The following is a 19,099-nucleotide window of genomic DNA, read 5'->3' as shown; positions in this document are numbered from 1 at the left end:
TCATATTAAGTAAAAAAACCGTAATGAATCCCAATATGTCTTCTGTGTTACTGTGGTGTAACTTTCATTATACGGCAGATTGACTAGGTGGCACGGGGAGTTAAAATGTGGTGGAGGAAAAGTCAGGGATGCAGATGTTGTAAAAAAGGGTCAGGGGTCACCTCTCCGAGCCTGAAAACCAATCGGTTACGGTTCAAATCCAACTAGACGGAGTTCACCACGAAGTGCACGGCCCATAAAAGTCACTCACACACACACACACACACACACACACACACACACACACACACACACACACACACACACACACACACACACACACACACACACACACACACACACACACACACACACACCGTGCTGGAAGCCAACACACACATGTTCACGGCCCATGTTCGACCCATCCACACCACAGATGGGGCGTCTCTTTTCAACCGCACCACCTGGGCAGGCCGGGCTTGTGTTACCCCTCAACCTTTTACCCCCCCTCGCTCTTTTGATCACTAATCCTGCAGCCCGACTCCGGCTCTCCAGCACTAATAGACTCTGCCTGGACGCCATAACAACATCCAGAACAAACCGAAAGAAAATGGTGGCTCACCCTTGCTGCCCTCAGAGTCATCAATCACCTGTCCCCTCTAACACGCTGGCTGCCAACATAAAGTTCCGCCCAGCGACTACAAAGACAAAATGAGGTTCAGGCGACAGACTACAAAGCCCAGGAAGGCCTAAGACGTCCCAGACGTTTGTGACCAACGACGGGACCAGACGACTGGTCCACACCTGGGGCTGCTGGGAACATTTTTACAGGAGACATCAGTTTCTGGACAGCACTTGTTCCATTCAGTCACACACACTGACTGTCTCGTCTACAGAGATTATACAGCCATGTTATTTATGTGGAAATTCTTTGAAACATATGGTGGTAGAGTCATTTGTATACACGTATTTTGGAGATAGACCTAAACAGACCAACATTAAACCTATTTCTTTAGGTTTAAGTTCAGGTGAACCCACAATTATTCTTTTTTAGAAACTGGGATTGTTTTTCTTTTTTGAATCTCTTTCCTCAGCTAACAAGACATTTGTGAACTTGTAAATGCCATTAAAGAAACTCACAGGCCTTCAACAATGTGACAATATGACACTTTTCAGCATCTATTTTACTTTTGACCTGTGTTTATCATGGCTCTTACTTGTCCAAATGCTACCTAAATGGTTTGGAATTTAGTTTAGATAAAGCACAAGTAAACCCTATACCATATTGAGTTTTATATATGTTAAGTGTGTTCTTTAAATGATATTTCTATGAATTTTTACCCTGTAAAGTGTCTTTGAGTATCTTGAAAAGCGCTCTATAAATAACATCATCATACTGGCCCTCCTCAGGTGGAGCTGACGTTTTTTTCATTATCTTGAAATTCTCAGTGAAATGTTTCCTATAATTACAGTCTTTTCACAGTTTGTACACACAAGCTGATCAGAGTTCCCAATGAATGATTGTTTGGGATGTATATCTACATTTAAACAGTTTGTAGATGCAAAAACAGCAATAATTTGTGCAAAATGTCGAACCGCTGGGGTGCACATGCTTGTACTGCAGCATGTATACCGTATGTGTGTGTGATGGTGTCGCTGCCCGGAGCTGTGCCATGCTTGATTAGCACTAATCTAGCTGGGAGTCGGGTTGCTGTGTCGGCGGCCTGTCTGTATGGAAGGCATGCAGGCTGCGGATCACAGGGATTGACCCTCTGCCTCTCAGGTTAACAGAAGCCCTATGTGTGTGTGTGTGCGTGTGTGTGAGTCTCGTGAACAACGGTGTGACGGTGAAACCGGCTGAACTTGGATTTGAGATCTCTCGGGTGAGAAACTTTGAATTGTGTATGAAGAAAGAGTTTTGAGAGTGAAGTGAATTGTGTGTGTGTGTGTGTGTGTGTGTGTGTGAGAGAGTAAAAGAAAAGGAAATTAAAGGATACAAATACAACTGTGTGTTTGCGAGAGGGCTTGTTGAACTTTGGCTCTGGCTGCAGTGCGGGAGGAGTCACCTCTCGTAAAACCTACCCTCAGCAGGTTGTAAACATAATACCACACACTCATAAGAGAAAAGAAGATCCCCCTTTTCCCAACACAGTAAGCCCTGGCTTCTTTGTCCACAGTGTCTTGGAAAAGTGTGTATTGCGCTTCGCAGCAGAACACGCCGCTAGCTTAAGTTGTCTGTTAGTGTCTGTGTAAGTGTGTGTGTTTGGGGAGTTTCAGGATCAAACCCTCATGTCGACAGAGGCTGAGGAGACGACCGCTGACAGGTGCTTCCTGCAGCAACGCAGCAGGTGCTTCGTACACACAAACACACACTCCAAGGGCCTCCAAGACATGATTGTGCATGTACTGACACACACACACTCTGTCAGTCCCTACCCCCCATTACTCCCTCCAACACACCACGTTTGTATAAGTGCGGATGTGAGCTGTAACGCTGCAGTGTACCGTAAATGATTACTGTTACAGCCAGAAGTTAGCATAACTTTCCCTTGCAAAAAGTAAGATATTTTCCTTGGATTTCGGATTTTCGCAGCAAATTTATTTATTGATTTACATTTGATGTAAATCAAATGTAGCCAGATTTCCCCCTTAAAGCAGCTTAATGTAAAGTAAAGTGAAGCTTATCTGAGAGAACCAAAACAATTAGCTTAAAGACGCTAACAAACGTTGTAAAGCTAAATGGACCACAGGTCAAACTAAATGTGCTAATATTGGAGGATTTCCCGAGTGATTTACTTGCAAAACTAGCTTTTACTTATTTCGGGGGCCCTGAGGGAACACAATTACATAATCACAATAATATTCATAAAACAATTGTTTTTCTGTTTAGTTTCTAGGGACTCCCTTGGTTTATGTTGGCCCCAAGAAGCTGCTGAAAGAACATGGTGAGATGTTTGGACCTCATGGGTATAAAAAATAAACACATTCAGTGAGTGTTCAGTCCTAAGCATTCATCAGTCAGCGAGTCTATTTTTCACTTTGTATTTTCATTCACAGCTTCAACACGGTGGAACAGCCAATCGCTGACACCGCTGCTACCAAAACAACATCTGTCTTAATATACCCTCAACACCACCACCACCATTCCCCCTGGGCTATGACGCCATCTCTCCCAAATGGCAACAGAAGTCATGACGACAGGTTGGTCTGATGCTTTTTAGATTCATATCTGGGCTCCTCAAAGCCTATCTGAGGATCCCTACATGGTAAGAAAATAACGCTGAAGTTTGTTTGGTCTCTTTGTCAGCTGTCCAATTAGGGGCAGATTGTAGATAGTGTCACATTTCTCAAATAATGTATAGTGTGAATTAAAGGTACAGTGTGTGTGTGTGTGTGTGTGTGTGTGTGTGTGTGTGTGTGTGTGTGTGTGTGTGTGTGTGTGTGTGTGTGTGTGTGTGTGTGTGTGTGTGTGTGTGACTACTAACACACACATGAAGAAGGAAAAACCTAAAAAATACAAACCAATATTCAAAATGAGTTTGGAAATATTACAAAGCTGTTTCAGTTCAATTTTATATTTGTAATGCTTCTTCTGTTGTATGACTTATATCAACAAATTAAATGAAATGCTATATAAAAAACATGGCCACTTTTCTTCATTTATTATTTTTATTTGAAAAAGAAAACATCACAGTAATGAATCAGCATTGACTGCATTTGTCACTTTTATTTTTATTTATTTAATTTATTTATCTCTTATTTGTGTTTGTGCTACACGATACATAAATATGATTAAAACAATCTTTTAAAAAAAATCTTTATTAGACAAAAACAGCCCTCTATTACAGTCGGAAAAATGTGTCCGTCTTTAATTTTCAATAATAATTTTTGTATAAAATATGAACATTCAGACAATATATATTTCACATGGCACAAGTTGTGTGTATTTTGATCATCAGTGAGCGATTTGGTTGAAAGTTAGCAAATACCCTCCAATAAAACCCACATACAGATAGCCACTGTACATGAGGAAACGTGTGTTTCTTCACAGCTTTGGATATTAATTTGAACGTCATATTACAGCTGTTATAGTGTGTGTGTGTGTGTGTGTGTGTGTGTGTGTGTGTGTGGGTGTGGGTGTGGGTGCGTGCATGTGCATGTGCATGTGTGGGTGAAGGGGAGTTTGTCCAGGCGGAGGAAGCAAAAGTCATGCCTCCTGAAACTTTCTGTAAAAATATAAAACTCTGAAGCCGTGCATTTCTTGTTTTTATGTCTCTCTGTGAACAGGACCTTGAGTGGAGCAAACCAGAGTGGGGGTAGGCGATGGGGTCTCCTCTGTGGGTTTCACCTGTCTGTGGGACTGTGTGTGTGGCACCACTGATGTTTGAGTGTCCTCTATGTGTGTGTCCACGTGTGTGTCCTCACTTGGTTTCTCAGTCAGCAGGTGAGGGGGGATGTACCCAGACTGGGGGTTTGTTCGCTCCCTGTGATGGTGGTGCTCGTGGGGGGATTTCGGCGGGCAGCGGCCCCTCTTGTCCTGCCCCCGAAAGCCCCTGAGTTTGGGGCTCCAGTGTTCCCGCCACTGGAGGGCCAGGGTGGAGCGGTCCGCCACCAGGCGACTCTCCTCCGGGCCCAAGCCCCGCTCCCGCTCCCCCTCCTCCGCACCGATCAGCAGGAAGGTCCGGCCCACGTGGAGGGAGGGGCAGCCGCAGCCCAGGTCTCGGTCGGGGACCCAGAGGGACTGCTGGCCCTTTCGGATGCGGGATTTGGACCCTGCCCGGAAGACGGTTTGGACCGAGATGGAGAACTGCCACCAGGGACCTGAACGCTCCATCCCTCGCACCTGCACCTTCAGCACTGAGAAAGACAGAAATGCAATTTATACTTAAAAAAATGTATAATTTTTCCTTTTTAATCTTTTGTTTTTAGTCTTTTACTTTTAATATTATTGTGGGGGGTTGTGACCCAAATGTGGTTTCACTCATGAGATTAAAAAAAAAAGGAAGCAAAGTGAAGAAGGAAAAACAGTGAGTACATTATTGTTCATTTTTGACACGTTAACAAATAAAAAAACATGACACCAACCGAAGTCCTTCAGACAATAGGTCTCCAAGTTCATCCTGACTTTGACCTGAGAAGGCTGGCAGTATGAAACACACTCCTCCGCTACAACAGAGAGAGGGGGAGAGAGGGAGAATGCATCAAATGAAAGGGTATCATTTCATAGCAAGCATATCAGCACATGTCTTTTCCCCCTAATTACAATATGGCTGCTTCTATTTGTCATCACAGTATCCTGTGACTAACAGATGACCCCCACTGCAGCAGGTGGGACATTCCTCAAGCCGCCGCTAGGAGGGAGTGGTAAGCTGCTGCATAAAGACTTAGAGCGGGGGGGGGGGGGGGGGGGGGGGGGGGGGGGGGGGGGGGATTTGTTTTGATGTATGAAAAATGTGTATGCTGTACATGAGGTGACATTAACTTTGTTAAAAAGAAAGATCGGACATTGAATACATTTGTTATTATGACAGTGGAAGGTGAAACATTTATTCTAGCACCTTTTAAAGTAGTTGTTCCAAGGTGATTCACAAAAAAATGAAAATAGGAGATAAAAGCATAGATGTAAAATAACCCAAAGCATGACTAAAATAATAATAATAAAAAATTGACAGTCAGAATACAACACCAAATACAACCAGAGGACTATGTGATTTCAGCCTGTAGATCTGCTCACCTATGCTGTACTGAGGTTGAAACACTGGTGTCGGAGCGACCTCTTGAATTCCTGCAAACATAAGCAAAGCTTCAGACAGGTGACAGGAAAAGATACACAGAGAAGCTTCAGCATTCCCACATGAGCTGTCAGGTTGTTGCAGAGCGAGTGTGTGTAATGTGTGCTATGCTTGAATGCCTCTCGGTACGTGGGGCATGTCTGCACAGAAGATAAGCAAGTGTCAAAAGCGTGGGCGTGTGGTCCTTTTACGGCCAAGGAGAACACACTTAAACACAGCCACAAACTTTACTTTATGTATTTTAATAAGGTCAAGCCATCACTTTTTGCATGGTTTTGTCTCAAACGTTAAACAGAGTGTGGCTTTGACTGTGCGTTTGACGCTGAACTGGACCGTGTATTGTCCAGGCCTCTTGTAAAAGCTCACACTCCGTTCCCCCGTCCACGCACTGTCCTCTCTGACACAACTGGGACAGTGACACCCTACACCCCCACTTTTAAAAGACAGGAAGCTGCTGTGTGTTTGTATGTCTAAGTACAGGCCTACAGTATGTGAAGGGTCATTATTAGGTAGCAGAATACACGTGTGAGCAGCGCGATTTGAATTGTTTAAAATCTTTACGGTACTAATTATTGCGTTAAAAATACAGTATAAAAATGTAAAAATTATGATACATCTAGGAAATATCTGTATACAAGAAAACAAGACCAAATGTGAAAACTGCACTCAGACATAATCATCAGAGAAAAATTCAGTGTTTTTTAAATGTTACAGCTTAAATATTACCCATGGTAATTACTTTGATGCATCAAATAAATGTCATTTTGAGTGATAGGAATTAAATATAAGTGTTTTGCTATCTATTTCAGCTTGCCTGGAATGCTAAACTAACATTAGCTAGCTAACATTATGTTTAGTACCTTTACCTGGGGTTTACTTCCTTCATTGTTTTATACAGATAAAGCTCCATTAATGTTTTTATGTAAAATTAATTGCTGAATTATCAAGATCAAAATTGATATTTTTGTTTTACAGATAACAGTAAGTAAAAAGCACATTTTGTTTTAGCTTCAGGTAAAGCTAGCAATGGCTATCCCACCAGCTAGCTTTACCTTCAAGCCAGCTGGCTAGTTTGCCTTTCTTTTTTCATCATCTTGATCATATATATTATTCTGTAAGCTTCTTAAGTATGGATAAAGATGTTAGTAGCAGCTTAATTTATTGAAGCTTTTTGTTCTTACTTTAAACATGTCTCCTTTCCTTCCTAGTGCCTTACTTATACCCCTCATGACAGGTTCAGTGTTGGGCTTTGCCATATTGGAAAATCTGACATTGTGATATCTATTCATATTGCAACTTGGGGGAAAAAATACAATAACAGATTTTGTGCTCAATTCATTTGTACTTATTGGTTGAAGTGATATCAATGATGTTGACTGCAGCCAATTCAGACCCACATAGTACGGTAAATGAAATGCTTTCAAGCAGCAAAAAAGTTGTTGCAAAACGTGTTTGAGTTAATTTGCCAACATTGGTCATATCGCAATAATGTCCATGCTGCCACAATGTGCAGACTTGGTTCAGCGGGGGCTAACTTTACAGTTTGGCCTGTTGGTTGCGTGCCTTTTGGTCTGTCTGATGAGAGGCGGGTGTTAGAGGTGGTGGTAGGGGGTAAGGGATGCTATACATAGCCTGAGATGGTCTGGCAGTAAAAACAAACAAGGTTTTCTTTCACACACTCCTTTCACTGGGAGAGTTATGAGTCTGGGCCCTGTGATGGGGGGCTTTTTGAGCTGCACAACAGGTGTGAAGCTTGCCCTGCTGGCTTCCTATGTCACCTGATTGGGGCTTACACACCGCAGTGCCTGTGTAGTTGTCGGCACTCGCGCGATTAGCCAGGGAAGTACACGTGGATTAGCGCTCATGGCTGAAGTTCGGTGCTAGCCAGGCACAGAGATATGAAACAATCCACTTGATCTGACGCTGATCCCACATCAGCTGGAGATGAGGTTTCCCTGTAGCGGTCAGCTCAAGTTAACGCTGCTATAGAGACCGTCTCTAGGGATGATGACAAGGGGACGCGCTGGGGGATTGGGCCAAATTAGTCTGGACAGCAGCGGCCCCTTTTATATTGAGCTACCACTCGATAAAGGTTTAGAGAGCTTGATAGGAGGTTTAATCCATTTAGGCCACAAGCAAACGAGTTTGAAGGAGAAATTAAAGAGGTCACTTAATTATGAGTGACATCAAGCTATTAAAAGTCTGTGATTCATTTGAGCAGGGTGCCATGCATCATTGGCAGAGACAACATTGTGTGTAGAGAAGTTAAGACTCAAAATCCATATATAATAAAAGTACTCGGTATTCCTATGACGATATGATTGCTGTTGTGCCCCAGAATTCGGGGGCCCTCTTCTCCAAAAGCTTCTGGTGCTCCACAGAGACAACTACCATATGATTGTCATATATTATTACTGATAGGTGACTTACGTATGCAGGGCCGCAGAGGGGACTTGCCCTGTTTGTATCCCGGAGCACAGCGGTTACACCGGGGGCCGGTCACCCCTTCTCGACACAGACATTGACCTGATGTGTGGTTACACCATCGATCCACTGCTCCCAAAGGATGGCACTCACATGCTGAAAGGCAGAACAAGGTGAATAGAGAATTACAAACATAGGAAGTAAAGTACAAATGTATTCTGAAGGTGGAAACAACACCAATTGTTAGGTTTTTTTTGGCCACTTTGGCACAGCAAAACATACTAAAAATGGAGGTGACATGTTATCAAAAATAAGTTTCATCCAGCATTAACAGACATGCAGCAAAATAAGCATTTGTTGACTCGTTCTCACAGCTGCAAATCAATATTTACTTTCTTAAAGATGGGTTTGTCACTACGAGGAATGCCTCTCACATTTTGTGATTCGAGCCGTTTTTGACATTTTTCAATATTGTTTAGTGCAGATTTTTAGAAGTGGTTTTGTGGTTGCTTCAGATACCAAGTAAAGGCTTTCAGAGGCCAATCGTAAAGGAATGAAATTGCACTGGGGAGTTTCCACATGCGAATATGTTTCATTTGTAGACATTTGAAGTAGGCAAGGATATAAGCAAGCTTTTTGGTTAGGTTGCCCTGGCATTGTAGAGCATTGTGCATCAGGTTGCAACAACAAGGAAGCAAGTTAAAGATATATTAAGCTAACACATCTGTGACTGTTGCACAAAGGACAGTAAACAGGATTAAGGAGACCATCCATCAGTGACAGGACCTGAGTTTAATCCTGCTTGACAGCATCTGTCCTAAGGGAATGTCCTTGAGCAAAGACCTTAACTAACACCATACAGGCTATTTTGTAGCTTTCTTGTTGGGTAAACACATGCTAATTCCTCCATAGAGCTTTCATCATGGATGTCACACAACGGCATGATTTGTTTGGTTATGCTTATTTGTCTTCGTTTGTCAGAGAAAGACAAATAGGGGTTCTAGAATGAATTCCATTATTATCCCTGGTTATTTTATTATCCCTGGTTATTTTAGCATATAGATGCCTTTGTCTTAATATTTTGTCAGATTTGTGTCTCCTAATGTTGGCTTATGTGATGCTGTATAATGATTTCTGCCTCGAGTTGCCGTGGTTCACAATGCAAAGCTTTTTATTTCCCACCACTATCATGGGATAAGGCCCAATGAGACAAGACAGATGAGAGAGAGGAAGCCACACTTCAGCAGATCTGTTCACGCTCTGGTAATATTTACACAAATCCTTACAATGAGTCCAAACAACCTGACTGGGAAAATGAGTAATAGGCCCCTGAAGGGTAACTCTGTGAAACATATCTTCGATAAATTAAAGCTGAGATGTAAGCCTGTGAGTGGGAGGATATGAATTTGCTATTGTTTCATGCATACAAAGTGCTCGAATATGTTGATATTCAATGATAGCTCGTATTTTTCTTCGTCCCTGTTCGTGTGTCAAGCTCAAAGAGAGCCCATTAACTTTGGATATATTGGGCTTGTGGTCAATGCAGCATGCCAGAGTGTCACAGTCACTTAGGACATGTGACCAGTCAAAGGTCAGGGGTCACAGCAGATGCCAACCAGTGGTAACGATGGGGATACAGGTGGCAGCTCAGCGGGGTTTGTGTGTTTTTTTTCGTGCGTATCGCTAACAGGAATAGCTGCAGGCTCTCACAATGTAACCACCCCATAAACACTTCTTTACGCTCGGACACAGACAGTGTGCATGTAATTAAAACACACACACACACACACACACACACACACACACACACACACACACACACACACACACACACACACACACACACACACACACACACACACACACACACACACACACACACACACACACACACACACACACACACACACACACACACACACACACACACACACACAGTAATTTAAGTTATTCACCCCATGGATATGCACAGATGCACAAACAAGAATACACTCCCTTCTTCCCATTAAGCTAGTAAACACACACTCACACACACTTGGTGACTTACGTTGGCAGGCCTTGCGGTGGTTCATTGGTACGCTCTGGTCGCGGGTGTATCCGTTCTGGCAGTATTGGCAGTGTCGTCCGGCCGTGTGGTGCCGACACTTCTGACACACACCTCCACTGTGCCGGCCCGACTGCTGAAACACCTCCATGCTGAAGCGGCACTTGGTTGAGTGGCCGTTACACTCACAGGCTGGAAAAGGAAAGAAATCACAAGGTATCACATCCACTGTTTGGAGTGATAACTTTTAAGTTCAAGGGTTTTAAAACAGAAAAGAAATGCAAGCATACATAATCAGAATTCAATCATATTTGTACTATAACCCCCATGATGTCATCTAACCTTGAATTGAGAGAGGGCTCATATAAAACAGAAAGCTTGCGTTACAAATTGTCAGAGTTGAGATTGACCGACATGAGTGTTTAACTCTAAGTGAGGGTCCACCTGAAGACACTATCCAGTTGAATTATGGGAAATGTGAGATCTGTTATGATTTTTTGAATGTTTTTTGAATATGTTTTTGTTTTTGTTCTACCTTTTAAGTATTTGGGAAAAGGAAAAAAAAGTATAACCTACATGTCACACTTACATTATCATATTTATACTATACTTTTTGGTTGTTTTTCTTGTAGCCTTGGTTATGTTTCAGATGTTTATTTGTCAGAATTCATAGTTTTCATCATTTTTCATAGTTTAGCAACAGGATGCAGGACTCACCAACGCAGGGGTTTGGGTGCGTGGGTGTAGCTCGATGCCACGGCCGGTCGCAGTAGAAATCCTCACACACATCACAGTCGGGTCCTGCTGTGTGATGCTCGCACACACACACTGCCTTTCTGGTGTCGTCGCGGCGACACTTGGAAGCGTGTCCGTTGCATTTACACCTGCCGCCAACTTGCAAGTCCGAAAGCGCCAAAGGAAGTCGGAGAGCAGAGGGTGGGGCCAACTGCAGATTCCTGGAGCTTTGTTTTGCGTTGAGGTTATTGTTCCTCCTCTTCCTCAGTTCCCTCCCCCTGTTGTTCCTGCTCTGCCCCTCAACTGTCCAAGTACAACCTCCATTGGGGCAAGGTAGCCAAGGATTGTTTTCCTTCTTGCGGCCACGCCCTCTGGCTTTCCCGCCTTTCTTTGAAGAAGTGAGCGTGTCCGTGCTGAAACTATCCTCACCTTCTTTGCTGGTCACATTGTGTCCATCTTCGTCTTGCCCTGATTCTTTATAATGACCCCTCCTTGGGTGTTTGTCCACTTTCTCCTCTTTGTTCCTCCCCCTTATATCTCTGTCGAAAATTCCCAGTGTATTGTCTGTGCTTAACTTGTCCACCTGATCTCCAGTGCGCCCCTTGTAGCCCGGTCTCCACCTCGGAAGCCCAGTCCCTCTGTCATCTTCTACACGATCCCGCCATCGCACTTCCCCTTTCTTATCAGAGTTCACTATCTTGGGTGCTTTGGACACCTGGTGGAAGACTACTCGGATGTCTGTGGCCGTCACCCAGTCCTGGAGGGTGTGGCTGTAGTCAAAGTCAGAAGAAGATGGCCGTCCGTCCAGGGTGGAGAAGGCTAACACCATGCCACCCCGCTGCTTTTGTAAAGGACGAGGGTCTGAGCAGAGGGGCTCCGTCTCTTGCTGCCTTGTCTGGGCCACTGTCTGGGAGGGCAACCCAAAGTTCCCAAGGCAGTCGTTGGAGTAGTGCTGCATCGGCCTCCAGGAGCGCCCGTGGTCCATGGACTTCAGGATCGAGATAGAGATCGGGTCCGATGGCTCCCCGTGTTGGCAAAACTGCAAACTTATGTAGGTAATATCAAAGCGGCGGCCCAGAGGTAGCGTGATGGCCCATTCTCCGGTGTCAGGTCCTCCGCGAGCCATCCAGCAGGTGAGGTTGTGGGGGTTGTGGAGGTCCGTTAAGCTGGAGATGTTGCTGTCATGGTCATGTGCTTGTAGCGAGTGGCTAGCATCGGCGGGGATTCCATAGGCGGCGTTGATGAACTCAGACAGGCAGTGTCGCGGTCGACCGTCAAGGTAGTAGCAGGGGTCATGAGGCGAGGTCCAGCTCAACGGGGTGTGGGAAAGGGAAGAGGAAACGAGGGACGAAGGAAGGAAAAGAAGGAGCAGAAGGAAAACAGGGAAGAAAGGAGTGGAAGTGGAAGGGGGAGGGGAAAAGGACAGGAACATCATGTCATCGAGCCTGTGGAAGATTTAAAAAATATATATTTTAGGAGGAACCCATGGGAGCTAGATCATAAAACAAAAAAATGCACACTGATTGATTTATATAAATTGCTTTAAATCCAAAGAGGGAAATTTAAGATAGACCACCTGTGCCTTTATTGAAAACACACGATACCAGCTCACTGCACCACTTCAACAGCACCTTATTGGCTTTCGGTAGATGCCAGTAAAGACCTCATCCCATAAAAATGTAATCTCTCATCTTCACAGTAGTGTGGGCCACTGGTTTGAACCCGTGACCATGACAACTTTTAAGAACATATTTGTCTTTAAACTCCCTTCAACCCCGGAGAAGAGTGGTTGAAGAAGGACGCACACCCAGCGGGTCTGCCTGAAATGACAAAAAACATGCCCGACAGCTGGGGCTAAACCCTGAGCTGGACCACATCCATCACGTTTATGGCTCTCCTTTTCAAATCATTTTACCGTTGGTCAGTGCTGCAGGCGAGCAAGGGGCCTGAGCACGAGCTGTGTGAAGGGTAGAAAAGAGGGAAGAAGAGGAGCTGGAGATTAGGCTTGAGGATGGTAAGAAATGATTTATAGATTTGAAATGTGTGTTCGGCTTAAGCCCCTACATGGATACTTCCGTGGTTAAGACAAACACGGACTTGTATACGTCCAATCCTAGAACAAATCCCTTCCCGTCTCTTATAACTGGTGATGAGTGTAATTTATTGCTCTGTCAAGATTTGATACCCGAGAGCGTTAATTTTGGCATGACAAAACGAACAATGCATTAGCTTTCTCTGGAACAAGTGATTCACTGTTTTTACCGCTCACATGAAGCCCTGAGGCACATTCCCAACAAGGGCTTCTTCTATTTGTTTCTTGCAAAGACAGTTCAACACCTGCTGCTTTTTACTCATTTGATAACCCTTGTTTATTTTCTCTCTTGAGAGGACTGTCATTTTCTCATCGATAACTAGGGTTAGGGTTCCAAACTATTTTACTTCTGCTCTTACGTCTTCCTGTGAATTTATCACCTGGCCCCTTCATTCTGCTCTGGGAATATTCTTAACTGCTGTGAGATTGATGATGTCCTAACAAGCGTTTGACACTGACAGCAAAGTCAGCAGGGCTGCATAAACCAAACCCGTAGGAGAGGACGGGGCTGAGAGCCTCTCCGGCCTCGTCATCCCGCTCAATTAGCCAACGACCGAAATATGAGGCTTCCCTCAGGGACCACACAGCTCTGAGGGGCCTGCGAGGAGGCCGTGGCACTCCCTCAGCTGCTTTGGACAAACTCCTCCGCTCCTGACCTCCCGAAGCAAAGACTTGCTAGAAAGTCAATCTGCCAAACCTAGTGAGGACAAAAGCCAAGATCAGGCATATCGAGCGACCCTTTTTTGTGGTGTTGCTACAGGAAACGCTACAAGCTACGAGCGCCGTGATGAGCTGTCTGACGGTGACCTTGGTGCCAACGAGCCACATTCCTGGGGTCCGAAATGCCTCGGCCGGTCATTCCTGACTTGTCAAGACATGCCCCATGGGAACCTGAACGCACTGATAAAAAGCAGGACTTAGGGATCAGTTGATCTGATGATTAATTAGGTCTATGGTTTCACTTAGTGTCAATGCTCTGGCTGTATACTAAGACAAGACAGTGTCAAAGATTATGAGCAGGGTATAGGTTATGAGAGGATTCTGGGACGTGGTGGAAGGATTCGCTCTGGATGAGGAATGATGACAGGGCGTAGGCGGGGTTCAGGGTTTGGACGTGTAGAAAGGGGGTGGTTGTTTAACATTCCCATGACATGCACTTGCTCTTGTCTTTGCCACATTACATGACTAATTAAACATACGCCCATTACAACCACTTTGATAAATGGATGCTCATCCCAGAGAGGCCCCTGAGGTTATTAATTCGCCCCTCCAGGCTAGGACTTTCTCTTCTGCCGTAACTAGATCATCTGTCTGGAACCGCACTGTAACCCACCGGATATGGTTTCAATGGTTTTTTCTCTGCCGCTTTCAATCAATTCACACGGCCAGGGTGTCGGAAGAACATGTTGAAGACCTGCTTTATTACTTGTGAAGAGCTGTTTGATATTTCCCACCTATTCTTTCGCATATTGACTACAAATAGCACGTGTTTGAAAGAGGCCATCAACCCCTTTCTCTTTTCTCAATAACTCAAATTGAGGTCTAATTTACAAAACATATATGCTTCCATTTGAAAATAACATTACGTTTTGAAATGACTTGGCAGCAATCTCTATGTTTTTAAAAAGCTTAAACAGCCAAAATAGTGGTAAGATGAGATCAACATCTCCGGCGGGTGATCTTTAGAAGCAACTATGCTTGGCTGGCAAGGGGCTGGAAAAATACTCGCTGACAACCTGAGGGCATGTTTACAGCATAGTCGAACAGAGGAGAGCTGAGAGCGGCGCTCATGTTCGTGCTCTCCAGTCCCCACTTCCTAATTCTATTTCTATTCTTTATGAAGCTGAGATAAATGTCAGGAGGAGAAACTCATCTTTTATGGATTGGTAAAGGCTGAAATCTAAATAAATGTATGCATATAAAGTGTCCATAAATATTCAACCTATTGGAAGTTGACATGATTTATTGAATTACAGCTTGGATCAAATGTGATTTTATGGAGCTTTTTTGACACAGATCTTTTTGTGGATATCAAAGTGAAACCATACCGTAGCAAAGTGATCTAGATTAATTGCAGATATAAAATACTTGTTGGAGTCGATACTATACTACTTGTACTATATTTTTATTTTTGGGGTTGTTGGATGGAAATTTGATTCCCATGAGAACTAGAAGGGCAATCGGAGAGCATATACTTCCACCAAGGCCGTTTCCTTCGGAGAAAAAGGGAGCGTGTATCCACCCCGCTTCAACATTTGATGGGTTCTGTCTTGACCGATGCTACAACCTTCCACAAAGTTTCATAAAAAATCTGGCCAGTAGTTTTTCCCTTATCTTTCTGCCGACAAACAAACCAACAGAAAACGTTCTCTAACGTCCTGGTTGGAGATAAGAATAAACAGAAATTGGAGAAAGATTTTTATTTGGCTGTGTGTGTCTGTGTTACCCTATGGTCTTCAACTTGGGGTTAATTGATAATTGCTGTTGTTATGGGATAAGTCTTTTTCTAATTGGAACATCAGAAAAGAGAAAATATAGACTTTTTTTCTGTGTTTGGACTACATTTTCACTTTCTCAATCCTTTTCATCTTTTGGGATTTAGCTAAATTATGAAAATAGAGCGAGGAAACCTGATGTGTGTGTGGTATTCTCTACCTGTTAACTCTTTGGCCTGTTCACACTTTGGAGCTGTGGGCCTGTCTGGGTCTGGAGCTGCTCTGGTGCGCAGATGAGCTGCATTTGGCCTGTCTCACACAATTTAACATTCCTCGTCATGGGCAAGCAGCACTGGCCAGCAGGACGGAGGCAAATATGTTCAATTCAAATCGCTTTCCTGCTCTGTGGTGAGTTTCAAACACCTAATTGTGGTTTCCACAAATAAACACAGAGACAGTTTCATCTGACTGATGGAGTCACCAGGAAGATTACCCAGGGTTCTTCATTGGATCTCTGCTCTAAGACACACATCCTTTAAATAAATATGATCAATTATATAAGCCCTCTCTCTTATAGCCTACATGTTTGAAGCTGAACCGAGGCACCTGTCGGGGCATGTTACCAAACTGACACCTTTGTTAATTTGCAATTGTCCTCAGCCGGTCAGAAATACAACACTGGGCTTTCGGGTGAGAAGAGAAAGGCTACGTATGCGGTCTGTATTCTCAAACCGCATTCCTGCCTGCACAGTTGAAGCCCATCTGTGTGTTATTCCACACGGAGCGGATTCCACGAGTTCTGTTTTAGGTGTAATAATCTAATTTTAGTGGGGCAGCCCAGGAGGTGAAAGCGACAGACAGCACAAAATGGATTATCACTGCTTGTATCTTTAGCTAAAGGCCTCTGTCCTTCACGTTTGCACCTCCAACGAAACACCCAGTGGATGTGCGAGGCCCCCAGGAGCCAACTCCACACACACATACTCTGTGTGTCTCTACCTCTTCATCGACCCATAAGCCACTGCTCACTTCATTTTTGAATAAAAAAACACATGTTACCCACTTGATATTTAAAAGTTTCCTGTCAATCCTCCCCCTCCCCTTTACGGCCTCATACAAGTTGGCAAGACGCTCTCCGGCAGATCCAGCTTCACATGTTGATATTGAAAAACAGATGGAAATGAAATCACTGTGATTTCATGATGCAGTCACGCCAAAGACAACCCCGGGCATGATAGAAATAAAAGTAAGGCCCTTGGCTGTAATTGTGTGGCAATTAAATCTACAAAATGTCATACAGGGGGTTAATAAAGAGAAAAAAGGAAACACCAAAATACTCCAGGGCTGCCCCCTTTATGAGCACAAAAACAAATAAAAAGCACCCATGATTTTTGTTGGCTAATTTATCATTGAAACATTAGAAAAAGGAAATGCCTGCTTTGAATTAAATGTTAAATTATAACGACCCAGGGCCAACTATAAAACTGCATTAGAAACGCCCTGAGAATTAATAGGATTAAAAAAGGAGAACGGGGTCTATTAAAGCAAATATATCCATCTTGATACAAGTGATGCAGACGGATTTTAGGAAAGTTAATCAGCCGGACCTCAGAAGAAAAACAGCCCGCAGTCACACGCACTTTGCGGGCGTTTCATTTATTAGACCTGAGAATACTCATTCACTTGCGGTTCATTAGACATGAATGTTTATCATATTTAGGCTGATGACTTTGGCAAGAGCTAACAGTGCAGCCCGCAGTGTAATTGCTTTCATTCTACAGCTAATTGCACTTGTTAGCCACAAATTAGCTGCAGTCAATTTAGCTTTATCTCGCAGAGAGGAACACTAATATTTACAGAGTTACGCTATCGCAGTTTCATCTGAAAGCTTCCAGCAGATGTTCTTTTTTTACATCTTGATAGGCTTTCAATTGTTTGGTGTTAGGGCTTTATTTGCAAAGTTAAAGTCTAACTTGTTTAAAATAACAATACTATTATTCTTTTATGTTTTTCACGTGACTTTCTTTATTCATTTCGCAACAGTAAAAAAAGGTCAAACTATTTGGTTGATAATTGCTTTTTAAAATGGATTTGTTGTGCTAAGGCCACGTGAATTTACAACGTGTACAGGAAAGTTATTAAAATAAAGGAGTTAAAAGGAAATGCAGTCCTTATTTTTAAAGTAAAGGATCATCTTTAAATGTATTATTACAATGTATAACATATAAGTACAGGAAACGTATAAATATCCTCCTTTTCCATGGCTTAGCGCTTGAAGATGCTATTAAAGTAGTATAAATGTAAACAACCAAATATTTATGTTTTTTTATAATATACAATAACGTAGAATAAAAAAAGACGGATGCATATCGGCCGAATGTCTTAGTTAATTTAAGAAAACAAACATCAGGCTGCTTGGTCCCTTTTGAAAAGTATTGATACGTCAGACTAAAAATACAAATGATACATTTGTATGCTGAGAAATGTAAATATATTAAGGTTTTGCAAATACATTTCTGTTATTCATGCCTTGTATTTTACCTCGGTGTCAAAAAACGGAAGGTCACATTTTACGCACGACTCATTACGCGGGACTTTAACGTCAGATCAAACTTTACAAACCCCTCAAGTACCCACAACTGCAAAAGCAATTACACTTGTGTCGAAAGAGGACGGGCTAAATGAACTCACCATGTGCGTCGCAGTGATTCTCCTTCTCCTCACTTCTCCGGATCATTTAGAGAAGCGCAGCAGCAAGTGTCCGGACATCCAGCTCCAGCGCGTCTGCGGAGAAGAGCTGAAGACAGAAACTACCGCGAGAGAGAGAGAGAGAGAGAGAGGGGGCAACACACCGGGCAGTGGGGGAGGAGGAGGAGGGGGAGGGAGGAGGAAGATAAATGAACGGGATCAGCTGGGAGGTGCGTCTCTGAAAGTATAACATATAACTGAAGTGAGCCAAGTGCTCCCACCTCCAGAGGAGTCACATCCTGCAGAGCACCTCTGCTAAACATGGCAAAATGTATCAAACTCAAACAAGGAGTTTTTTTTTTCAAACTGAGTCTAGGCTAAAAAGTTACTCTATTGTGATTTTATGGTTTACAAAAAATAATATTAAAATAAAAGAGAAAATAAGAAAAACGATTACAGGCCATTGTTAAGTATAAAGCATTTTAATTTCTTTGCCAGGTTATTTTGTATTGATAATGTCACTTTGACCACCACTCCATGTTGAATATCGCAACAGGCAAAATTATCCTCAGCCAACATTTTCTACTTTTGCTCTAATGATTAAAACATACAAATAACAATAATGGTCAACATAATAAAACAATAATCATGTTTCAATCTGAAGTAAGTTATTTTGCATGAAGACTACTTTTTCTTTACTTCCATACCTTTTCACAGTACTAGAATTGCAGTCTGTTTAATAGCTGCTTTTATTTGAAGTATATACAATATTTAACTAATATAAATAATTTAATGTTTGGAGAAACGCAGCTTTATCTGAAATGTAATACAATTCCAATTACCCTAAAGGCACTGATGCATCTAAAATTAGCAGAGGTCAGACAGAAATATATTTTACTAAATCAAGAGC

At 43.1% G+C, this 19,099-nt stretch overlaps 1 protein-coding gene and 1 long non-coding RNA gene across 4 annotated transcripts; one reads left to right on the top strand and one right to left on the bottom strand.

Annotated features, from left to right (window-relative positions):
* Positions 1–250: 250 nt before the first annotated feature.
* Positions 251–4,506, top strand: LOC117463346 (uncharacterized). 3 transcript variants are annotated; one of them, XR_004553903.2, is made up of 3 exons: positions 251–3,180; positions 4,267–4,295; positions 4,417–4,506. It is a non-coding gene; the product is annotated as an uncharacterized lncRNA (long non-coding RNA). The 3 variants fall into 3 exon arrangements; XR_004553901.2 differs by having other exon boundaries at positions 251–3,245; XR_004553902.2 differs by lacking the exon at positions 4,417–4,506 and having other exon boundaries at positions 251–2,924; positions 3,037–3,245; positions 4,267–4,356.
* ntn5 (netrin 5) lies at positions 3,255–18,303 on the bottom strand. Its single transcript, XM_034105538.2, has 7 exons — positions 18,193–18,303; positions 10,957–12,419; positions 10,243–10,431; positions 8,202–8,351; positions 5,714–5,764; positions 5,065–5,145; positions 3,255–4,836 (listed from the first exon to the last, which is right to left on the bottom strand). The coding sequence occupies exons 2-7, from the start codon at positions 12,407–12,409 to the stop codon at positions 4,247–4,249; spliced, it is 2,514 nt and encodes an 837-aa protein (XP_033961429.1). The 5' UTR covers positions 12,410–12,419; positions 18,193–18,303; the 3' UTR covers positions 3,255–4,246.
* Between the last annotated feature and the right edge of the window lie 796 nt (positions 18,304–19,099).

Source organism: Pseudochaenichthys georgianus, chromosome 18, assembly GCF_902827115.2.
Source record: "Pseudochaenichthys georgianus chromosome 18, fPseGeo1.2, whole genome shotgun sequence".
Taxonomy (NCBI): Eukaryota; Metazoa; Chordata; class Actinopteri; order Perciformes; family Channichthyidae; genus Pseudochaenichthys; species Pseudochaenichthys georgianus.
This window is presented reverse-complemented; position numbering and strand designations above follow the sequence as displayed.

Bases quoted from the DNA above. Each gene is read 5' to 3' on its own strand.
- ntn5 (XM_034105538.2), bottom strand. From the start codon at position 12,409: ATGATGTTCCTGTCCTTTTCCCCTCCCCCTTCCACTTCCACTCCTTTC. The intron at 8,352-10,242 runs GTAAGTCACCAA...TCTGCCTTTCAG, and splicing joins CCACCGCAAGGCCTGCCAAC to CATGTGAGTGCCATCCTTTG. The intron at 5,765-8,201 runs GTAAGTCACCTA...TTATGTTTGCAG, and splicing joins CCCTCTGCGGCCCTGCATAC to GAATTCAAGAGGTCGCTCCG.